General features: G+C 34.5%; 1 protein-coding gene across 1 annotated transcript; it reads left to right on the top strand.

The window, feature by feature from the left end:
• Nucleotides 1–3656: 3656 nt before the first annotated feature.
• On the top strand, nucleotides 3657–9272 carry LOC145582563 (MACPF domain-containing protein At1g14780-like). Its single transcript, XM_081639548.1, has 7 exons — nucleotides 3657–4150; nucleotides 6131–6369; nucleotides 7084–7282; nucleotides 7376–7453; nucleotides 7542–7725; nucleotides 7961–8127; nucleotides 8415–9272. The coding sequence occupies exons 1-7, from the start codon at nucleotides 3890–3892 to the stop codon at nucleotides 9117–9119; spliced, it is 1833 nt and encodes a 610-aa protein (XP_081495674.1). The 5' UTR covers nucleotides 3657–3889; the 3' UTR covers nucleotides 9120–9272.
• The last annotated feature ends 1733 nt before the right edge of the window (nucleotides 9273–11005 follow it).

Below are 11005 nucleotides of genomic sequence, written 5' to 3'. Positions count from 1 at the left end.
CTTTATCTTATTTTGCTTAAGATATCGCCTCCATTCCTGATACCTACTGCTAGAAGACATAATAGACAAAACAGCATTTCGAATTTTGGAATAGTATGGACCAATTGCTTCTTGTCCATCCTTAACACACAAGTTTAAAACATGACAAATGCATCTAATATGTAATGCATCTCCATCCATTATGACATTATACAAGTTTGGTTTAATTAGATTAGCACTAGCTGTCATGGATGTTGCATTATCAAACGTCATGGACATGATTTTGTCCCTAAGACAATATTCATCAAGAGCACTCATAATACAATTAGAAATATTAAAGGCCGTATGGGGGTATTCAAGCAATTTGAAATAAATAATACGTTTTTGCAATAACCATTCACTATCAACCCAATGACAAGTAACACACAAATAATGTAAACCATAACCACCATCCCATGCATCAGAAGTTATAGAAACTCTTGAAGTAAGAGTTTTAAGTTCTTCAATTAATTTCATTTTGTATTCTAAGTAAGTTTTCATGGCAGCTGTTTTAACGGTTTTTCGGGAGATTTTTTTGTGTTGGGGTTGTAGTGCTCGTTTAATGTAATTGTTAAACGGATCACTTTCAGCAAAAAGAAAAGGTTGTTCGGCTTGGACTATCATTCTCCCAAGTTCATCCCTATCCCTCTCATAATTGTAAGTGAAGCCATAAGGATGGAATTGAGAAATTTTTGGTTGAGTTGGGTCAGTACTAGGGGCACCACATTTTTCACTGTGTCGGTTTAGGTGCCCCGTACCGCCTTTGGCTGGAGCCGAATAAATATTACCACAAGTTTTACACTTGGCTTTTTCACCATCTTTACTTAACAAGAAATATTGCCAACATTTACTCTTTCGGTTTTTCAAAAGGGTCATTTCTTCTTCGGTGTACCATTCAATGAATGGGTTATCAGATGGGGGAATAGTATTTTGGACGGATGGGTCACTAGAGCCGGCAGGTTGTGTGTTGCTTGCTTGACTTGTTTGATAGTTAAATTCAAAAGGCATATCATGTGCGGAGGCATAATAAGGTGGAGATTGGGTGCTTTGCCATGGTTGGAATGTCCCTTGTTGATCTAATCCGGTGGGAAAACCGGTAGAAAACCCGGGGTGGGTGGGATTGGCCATTGTAGGGATTTGCATAGTAGGGATTTGCATTGTAGGGGGGGCATAGAAGAGCCTTCCAATGGTCGTTTAGATTTGGCTTTTTTAGAGGAGGATTGGTTCGGGTTTGATGCCATGATTAATTAAGATTATTAACTAATAAATAATAATTAACAACAATATTAACAATTATAACAAATTAACAATTATAAGTTTATAACACTAACAAAGTAACAAATTATAACAAATTATAACAATTAACAAGTATAAGTAAGTTTTTTTTCTTAATTATTACTTAATTAGTAAGTTAATAAATTTTCAAAAATAATTATAATAATAGTAGATTATCTAAATCAATGAGATCCCAGGTAGGTTATGGTTAGGATCGACGTTGTCCAGAGCCCAAATCCCACCTTAGACAGATTTCAACAATCCAAATAACCCACAATTAAAATAGAAAGTAGTTTTTATGTAATTAAGTAGTTCCAAGTATACAACAATAATAATAATAATAATAGTAATAATAATAATAATAATAACAATAATAATAACAATAACAATAACAATAACAAATTAAAATAAAGTTGAGTTAGATCTTACAATGACGCTTCAATGCTTTCCCAAATTTATAATTTCTCGAATTTATAATTTCCCGAAATTATAATTTCCCGAATGTAAATATAACAATTTTTTATTTTTTTTTTGGTAGTAGACTAATAATATTAAAAATGTAAAATTTATAATAGAATAAGAGATTAAGAAATATTAAGAGATTATAATTTATAAATTATAATATATGAGAATAAGAGAGTAAGAGAGTAAGAGAATGAGATGAGAAGATGAGTATTGAGTTGTGGAAAGAATTGGAAGTTGAGGGTGGTATTTATAGGTGAAAATAGAGCCGTTTATAGCCGTTTATAGCCGTTTATGGCCGTTGGAGGGAAAAAACAAGAGCAGCGCCAGTTTATAGCCGTTAGCCCGCGGGCCGTGCCTGCGGGCCGTGCCACGGGCTATTGGCCGGGCTCGTGCCGTGCCGGGCCACTTTTGGGTTTTTTTTCACCGCAGCCCGCACGAGGCACGAGGGGCGTGCCATCGTGCCGGGCCGGGCCTGCCGTCGGGCCGTGCCGTGCCGGGCCATCCTCGTGCCGTGCCCGGGCCGCCCGCGTGCTGACCCGGCCCATGCCCAGCTCTGGACTAGACTATAGGGTTATAGGAGTGTTATTTATGAGTATGTATTATTATATACACACGCCACACATTATTATACGCGCTCTACAATATTTTAGATGAATCATTAGCTTTAAAGTTCAATTTTTTCTACTTTATATATTTCCTCCGTTTTTTTATTACTGCATCATAGGGGTTGGGTATAAATATTTTGGTAGTGGAAAAAAGTAAGAGAGAAAAAGGTAAAAATATAAAATTGCTCATGTGTCATATTGATAAACTAAAAGTCAGTGTGAAAAAGTAAGGGTATGTTGGGTATTTGTACTGTGAACACAAATAATTTTTTTCCTAAAGAGGAAATGGTGCAATATTTGTGAAACTTCCTAAAAAGAGAAGTGGTGCAATAATAAAAGAACGGAGAAAGTATAAGATTTATCAAACAACACTTGCACAGTACTTTCGAAAAAAAAACAATAACTGTGCGATGTATTCATGCTGATAATTCTATCTTTGATCCTATTTCATTTCTAAAATTGTAATTGCAAACATCTTTGAATGACTAAATAATTTAGGGTCCATTCTCTTCAACTTAATTTCAGTTCAGTTTAGTTCAGCTCAGTTCAGTTCAGTTCAATTCCTAATCTCATTCTCTCATAAACAATTCAGTTCTGTTCAGTTCAGTTCCTAATCTCCTTCCCTCATAAACAATTGAGTTCAGTTGCTTAGTTCAGTTCAGTTCATCTCAGTTTGGTAAATGAGAACAGACCCTTAGTTAATTGCACTACCCAATATTTAATGGGAATCCAGTCGACTGTATTACCATATACTTCATATTATGATGTTTGTATTTTATATGCCTAAACGTACCACACTCTGAAGTCTAGATAACATATCTTACCATATCAAAACTGTATATAGATAACATATTAAAAAAAAATTCATACTTAGGACCTATTCATATTTACTAAACAAAGCTGAATTAAAACTGAACTGAGCTGAAATGAACTGGATTGAACTGAACTGAACTGAATTGAATTGTTTATGAAAGAAGAAAATTAGAAAATGAGCTGAACTGAGCTGAACTAAACTAAAATTAAGCTTAAGTGAACAAGCCCTTACAAGATTACAACACACATTTCACATAAAACATATTCAAAACGCGTACTCAACATGCGCTAGTGTAAAAAGTAAAATTACTGTGACAAACTCATTACAAGAAGTACAAAAGACTATCCTAAAAAAAGTTGACTGAGTAAGCAAAGTAAGAGTCAACAATCTAAAAGTGGGCCCCACCCAACTTGAATTTCAATACTTGTATTTAGACTTTCCATTTTTTTTGGTTTCTCCTTTACACTCTCACATTCTTCCTTCCTTCCAAAAAAAAACATTCCTTATTATTTCTTCATTCAAAACTATCATAACAACAAGAAAAAAGGCTGCTAGTCCAAATTGGCGAGTTCAATCACCCAATTTCTTGACTTTTCAAAATTCAAATTTTGCTAGTCGCAATTGAAATCATTGATTAAGCGATTTCTGTTGATTTTGATACATATATTTGCAGTTGAATTTGAATTTTTTTTCGATCGAAGAACCCAAAAAAATGGAGGATTGGGGGGAGGAGAGAGAAAATAAGCCGATAGAAATACGAGCAGTGGAATCATTAGGGTTAGGGTTTGATCTAACTTCCGATTTCAGGTTGAAATTTGCGAAAAAAGAGAGGCTTGTTGTTTTGGATGAAGCTCATAAAAGAAACGTTGTTATTCCTGGTGGAAACGTTTCGATTCCTGGCGTTTCTGTTGATATTCGTTGCGATAAAGGCGAACAATTGCGGTTTAAGTCTGATGTTCTTCAATTTAATCAGGTTGATTTTTATTTTCATTTTTTTAAATTTTTTACTATTTTTGGTTTTTATTGACTTTACAATTGTAATTGTTGAAAATTTGAAATTGGTGCTTGATTACTCTTTTGGTTTAGAGTGTTACGAAGGGTACTGATGTAGACGGGATTTGATCCGAGGTCGGATGAAGTTATGATATGGAGTATAGATTAAGGAACCATTTTATTGAAGAAAATTAATATCTTTATTTTTTCTAGTAATATAATTTAACGGTATATATTGCAAAAATAAATATAATTAGGTGTATAAAAAAAAGGTGAGATTGAGTTGATTACATTTGTTGTACAAATTTAACTGAATTTTAATTGCTAAAAGATAGTTGTTGAGATATTAATTAATTGAATTTAGAGAGTAACCACTCTCTTTGTCCTTAAATAGGTGTTGTTTAGAGTTATACGCGTGAATTGAGGAGGCTAATTAATAATTTAAAATCGACTAAAATATCTTGAATTTTCATTAATGCTGAAAAAGATCAATGAGGTTGAAAGATGATATTTAGGGGCAATGAAAGTTAGTCAAAGTTTTAAAATAACTACCAAACAAGACGCGTAATAGCAAAGGATTGTACGCTAAGACAATAGGCGTACTTGTTTTGGGACGGAGAGAGTATAAGATCAATGAGGTTGAAAGATGATATTTAGAGGCAATGAAATTTAGTCAAAATCTTGCATTAAAATCCAAACAAGGCGCGTAATATTAGCATAGGATTGTACGTAAAGCCAATAGGCGTACTTGTTTTGGGACGGAGGGAGTATTAAGCTAGCTATTTATGCACTCCGTATTATTAGTTGGAACTTGGAAGATTGATAGATGGATACCGCCTTCGTTGTTCATAAAAAGAGTGACTTTTATGGTAATTTAGTAAGTGTAGACTTCTTAAGTTAAGCAGATTGTTCAAAGATGACTAAATTACCTCAACTGAATCTGTGTTAAGTACAGTAAAAGTGTAAAAGCTTTCATTCTATAATGGGTCATTCTTTGGTACTACAGGATAAAATTGGAGTTCTTTCATTAATTTTCCATTGGATTGCTAAAATGACACATATATGTGAACAGGACTCTCTACCTTATTCGGCGGGGCTTAGTTGACTCTTTACTGTGGTATTTGGTTAATTAGCTATTGATATCTCTAGCTTTTTAATGGGCTGGAAATCATATAATGACTAAAAGAGAAGCAAAATTTGAAATTATAGTGATTTGTGTGCAAAGTCAAATATCATCCATAAAGTTCACTTCCTTTTCCAGCACTAATGAGCTACTTAAGGTTCAATCTTAACATTGCACCGATGCATCCCCAGTTGAGCATTGGAGAGCTGTTGAGCTTTGACACCTTATTTTAGTTTCCATACTAATTAATCACCAAATGGACGAATTACCTCCGTGTAGAATGAGATGAAGTTCATCTCTGAAAGATTTCAAGTGGGGGCATGGTTTTCTTGTTTTGATAAGCTAATGTGGGAACTTGTTACATTTTACCTTGGACTAAATATGGAAGTATTCTAAATGCATCTGTTAAGAGTTAAGACAGTTGTTAAAAGTAAATGGCGATGGTAGAAAATATAGATGATTATAGTTCATGTATATTGGAATTATGTCTTAGGTGTTGGCTGTATGGAGCTTGGTCACTAGATTAAAAATAGGTTTTGGAGAGATCTTGTACTACTATTCCTAGTTGAGATAGTATGGTGCTGCTGAAAAAGAAATGCTTCTTCGAGGTGGCATATTCTTTTGTTTTTTAAGATTGAGTGCAAGTCTTCAATGCAATTGGCTTATTCTGTTAAAGAAAATTTATATTGTGTAATTGTTGCATCTGCATTGACCAACTCAATATATTGTACTCTTTTATTTATATGGCCTGCCAAGCTGTCATTGATTTTTTTGTTGATTCTGATGGTATGTATTATCTGAAGCAATGGGTTAACAATTAGCATTATATCTTTGCAGATGTCAGAGTTACTCAATCAAAGATCATCTGTACAAGGAAAAGTTCCATCTGGCTATTTCAACGCTATTTTTAATTTTAGTGGAGCCTGGTTAAATGATGCTACAGATAGCAAACATCTTGCATTTGATGGTTACTTTGTTGCTTTGTACCACATGCACTTAATGGCATCTGCCATTGTTCTCCATGACAAAGTAAAGAAATCTGTTCCATCACATTGGGATCCTGCATCATTATCAAGGTAGCTTCTCCTTTGCAGTTACTCTAATTAGCTAGTGAATTAGCAATGTGGATATACTTCAGGGTAAAGTTGCATGTAGACCATCTTTGGAACTTTCAATGGCAAGATCTATACTAAATTACAAGGTGTTTCTTATATGTGTGTAACACATCGAAATTTGCAAAATGGATAGTGCTGTAAGAATCTGTTATTCAGCGTAGGTTATCGGGGCAAACCCAACGTCTCACCCATGGAGGTGGAGATAGCTTATTTGTGAACATGTTACATTCAACACAGAAAACTTATAATCCAATTATCCAAGTATTCAACCTTTTTCTTTACTTTTAATAAGAATTGTATTGGAATAGAAATCACCATTTACCTATGTATATTTGCTTGCTTTTGGCCCTCCACTTGATTGTTTAGAGTGTGTGAAGTGAGCTTATAAGTTATAACAGATTCTATTAGTTCTATTAAAAAAGGCCACTCGTCTTTCTGATTCAAGGCAGTACACACCCTCACACCCTAGTTTTGAGCATTAAGTCAGCCTTGCTTGTTGTGAATCTTGTGATAGATCTTTCTTAGTCCTAATCCTTTCCAACTATGTTGTGTTATATGCATACACTATCACAGTTAAAATAACAAATTTTTTTTAACTCCCTAGGCTGTGCGGTATTATTCTTTTGTGTTTGTTTAGTTTGCTTGCGTCAGTTGCTGATCTCACTTGTTAGGCAGGTTTATTCACAAGTACGGTACACATATAATTGTGGGCTTGGCTGTTGGAGGTCAAGATTTAATTTGTGTCAGACAGGCCCCTACCTCAGAAATTCCTCCTGCTGAACTCAGAGCGCATCTAGAAGATCTTGGAGACGCTCTTTTTTCAGATGGAAAAGAACCACTTTTACAGCGAAAATCTAGAGAAGGACAACAAAAGGTTAGAGATCTGAGTAAAATGCCTATTGGTTTTTTTCTTGCTTGAAAAAGTTACGTTTTTGTAAATATTATATGTATTTCCCTTTTCATACAGGCTCCGGAGGTCTTCAGTCGGATCCTGCAGTCAAATATAATACAGTTGACTAGTGTTGTAGAAACATCAAACAAGGATGTAAGTGTTTAACTAAAATCTTGATCGTTAAGCTCCCATGTTATTACTCTTACATAGCAATTATATATTTTTGCGTTAATTTGTTCAGGGACTCTCTGTTATACGATCAAGAAGAGGTGGAAATGTGTTTCTGCATAGTCACTCCCAATGGCTCCAGACAGTGCCTAGCCACCCTGATGCAATTCTCTTCAAGTTTGTGCCTATTACTTCACTCCTTACCGGAATCCCAGGCAGCGGTTATCTTAGCCATGCAATTAATTTGTATTTAAGATGTAAGTATTCACCTTACATCTAAAAACTTATGTTCAATGTGCAATTCGATCAAGCTGTGATTTAGTTCAATCCTTCAGTTGTTACTGAACAATTGAACAACAATCTTCTTTAGGAGATTTTTTTTGACACCATAACTCTGCTCTGCATTCTTGTGCTATTTAGTTATTTACTGAATTTATTAACCTGTTGGTTACCTTTTTTTATTTGTCTGAATTATAATTTTCCTCTCTTCAGACAAACCTTCTCCAGATGATCTGCAATACTTTTTGGAATTCCAAGTCCCTAGACAATGGGCACCTATGTACAACGAGCTTCCTCTCCAGCATCAAAGAATAGCGCCCTCCTCATCTCTCCTTCAATTCAGCTTATTTGGTCCAAAGATTCATGTTAATTCCACTAAGGTACTCCCCATTTTCTTGTTGGCATAGTTTACATATTTTTGTTGAGGATGGGGTTTTTAGCTCCATATTGGGTCCCCTTCTCAAGAAATCCCCAGCATGTATAATCCACCCTTATGGATGAAGTAATGAGGATTTCACACCGGGCAGAATGTCTTGAGGTCCGGGGTGATTTCAACTGATTCACCCACCTCCTTTGGCACAGTTTTCATCTGACATGAATTTTTTGCCATTTGTTTTTCAAAATTATGTTGTTTCATCCCCGTTGTGTTTTTGCTCCATGGTTTTAGGTCATGAGTAGTTTGAAACCAATAGTTGGTCTACGCCTTTACTTGGAAGGGAAGCACTGCAATCAACTAGCCATCCATGCACAGCATTTGACAACGCTGCCTAATTCTATGACATTTGCTTCAACTCATGATCATGGCCAGTGGCGAGGTTCTGATGATTTTGATCCTGAAGGTCAGTTTTTAGAACGCGTCAGATGGAAGAGATTCTCAAGAGTCTGCACATCCATAGTGAAGCATGACCCGAACTGGCTGCAGGGTAAAACAACAGGGGTTTTCATTGTTACTGGGGCTCAACTCCTTACAAAAGGGAGGTGGCCAAAAACAGCTCTTCACCTTCGGTTGCTCTTCAGCCACCTGCCTAACTGCACAATCAGAAGAACTGAATGGGCTGCTGCCCCACAAGCATCTCACAAGTCAAGTATCCTCATGACTTTGAGCACAACTTTCACCTTTACTCCAAAGCAAAACAACAGCCCGCCTAAAAAGTTACCGGCTGCACTGAACTCTGGTGTTTACCCAAATGGTCCTCCTGTTCCAGTCAACTGCGAGAAGCTGCTTAGATTTGTCGATACTTCTGAGGTGTTGCGTGGTCCCCATGATGCTCCAGGACACTGGTTGGTCACAGCTGCCAAGCTCGTGACAGACGGAGGTAAAATAGGTTTGCATGTAAAGTTTGCGTTAATTGATTATACAAGTGATCTGTAAATTTTACTGTATATATATGTCAATTGAGTCCATTATTTTGATGTCTGAGGGTCTCTTTGTGAAAGTGACCGTGTGAGGGAAATAGTACTACGGAGTGTAAGATACATTGTACAGATAAAACTTAGAAGTGATGATTTTTTTGTTTCGTAGAAACCCTTGTTATTTTATAGCGAGAAGAGTAGACCTCTATTTTGCTACAAATTTCAGGTTTATCTTTCGTGTTTTTTTTTGGTTGGAGGCTTGGAGCAATGAGATAACAGGTTGTTGCCATGATAAAATACATGTATTGTACTCTTTGAAAAGAAGCAATATGCTCAATTTGGGTGACAATTTGGTGAAAGTGCAAAAATAGAGCTAATTGTAGGGCAAGAAATTGAGTCCTTTGAAGCAAGTGTACTTTCTTGCAAAAATTAGAATTTTCTTATATAACCAGATTTGAAGCACTTTCATTTAGAAGTGCAACCTTATGGAAACGTGTGACTTGTGCATCCTACCAAAAATTAGAAATAGGGACATGGTGCAATTGATGCAGTATTCTTACAATAATCTTCACGGGGATATAAAATATGATAAGTGTGTTATTCATATAACTACTTTTATATTTGTCATGCGCTATGTTATCTCTAGTGCTAGTACACTATGTAAGATGTATTGAATTTTATTTATTTATTTATTTATTTATTTATTTTTTTTATCAAAAGTCAACTAAGTTTTATAAATTGGATTAGAACTTGTGTGGTTTTTTAAAGTTTTGAGAAAGATTTTTCGGACTTAAAATCATTAATAACTAATTCAGATGGTGTTCATTTTAAACTGACCTAAAATTATATAGTATTACTTCCTTTAAAAAAAAAAGTATTTTGCTTAAATTCTTCAAGATTCAATATTACACGCCGAGTAAGTGAATTAGTTCTCGTTCTTTCTTAGAAGAAACTTTTAGTTCAATTTCTTACTCTGTATTAACAATAGCTCAAATTCTCTTTTTTTCCTCTTTATTATGTCAAGTCCACTATATTATACCGTATGATTTATTGTTGTATGCATGCTCAATGCTAGGTCCATTGTGATTTTCATACAGCTTATTATTAATTACACCTCACTTTTTGAGAATGAGTAATTTTCCAGTTGTACATCAATCAAGTAATAATTGATAACAATTTTAAACCTCAACTTTTATAAATATAAACAATTGAAGAAAATCTGAAAATTTAAAATAAATATAGTATAATATTGTGATTTTATAAACAATAAAAATCAGAATAATTCAAGTGGGGTTTTGGTCAAAAAAGAAAAAAGAGATCCAGGGCTCTAGAAAGGTAAAAGATTTGGTGATATTGACATTTGTTTTTATATTAAGTCATGTATAAAAAGATAGAATATTTTTCAAGTGATATTGACAAATATTTTGGCATGCTAATGCATGCTCAAATAGTAAACATACATAACATAATTATAAACTTTTGAGTTATGTATATATGTTTGCATGCTTTATGAATATGATGATGATGATGTATTGATGCGTGATTTGTTGTTTGCATGCTTATGGATGAACATCATTGTAATTTGATAGCATAGTCTTGATCAAGAGGAAGCTAAGAAGCCATTTTGATTACTTTAGCTAGCTATCTACTTAAAAAAATGAACTTGGACACTAACTAGAGTTGTAGAGTTAGCCAAAATGATGTGCTATTTTGCGTTGATTTTAGATCGATTTAATGGATATGTTTCTCGAGAAAAACTGTCACCTTACTTTTAATAATATTGACTTTGATTTTGATTATTAGATTTCTTTTAAGATACTCAAACTCAGATTAATGACGAGATAAAGATAGAAATAGCGTAATTATTAATTTTTTTGGTTGTGGGAAAATTAGGTTTTGGTTTCA

Source organism: Chenopodium album, chromosome 15 (genome assembly GCF_948465745.1).
Source record: "Chenopodium album chromosome 15, dcCheAlbu1.1, whole genome shotgun sequence".
In the NCBI taxonomy this organism is placed as follows: domain Eukaryota; kingdom Viridiplantae; phylum Streptophyta; class Magnoliopsida; order Caryophyllales; family Amaranthaceae; genus Chenopodium; species Chenopodium album.
This window is presented reverse-complemented; position numbering and strand designations above follow the sequence as displayed.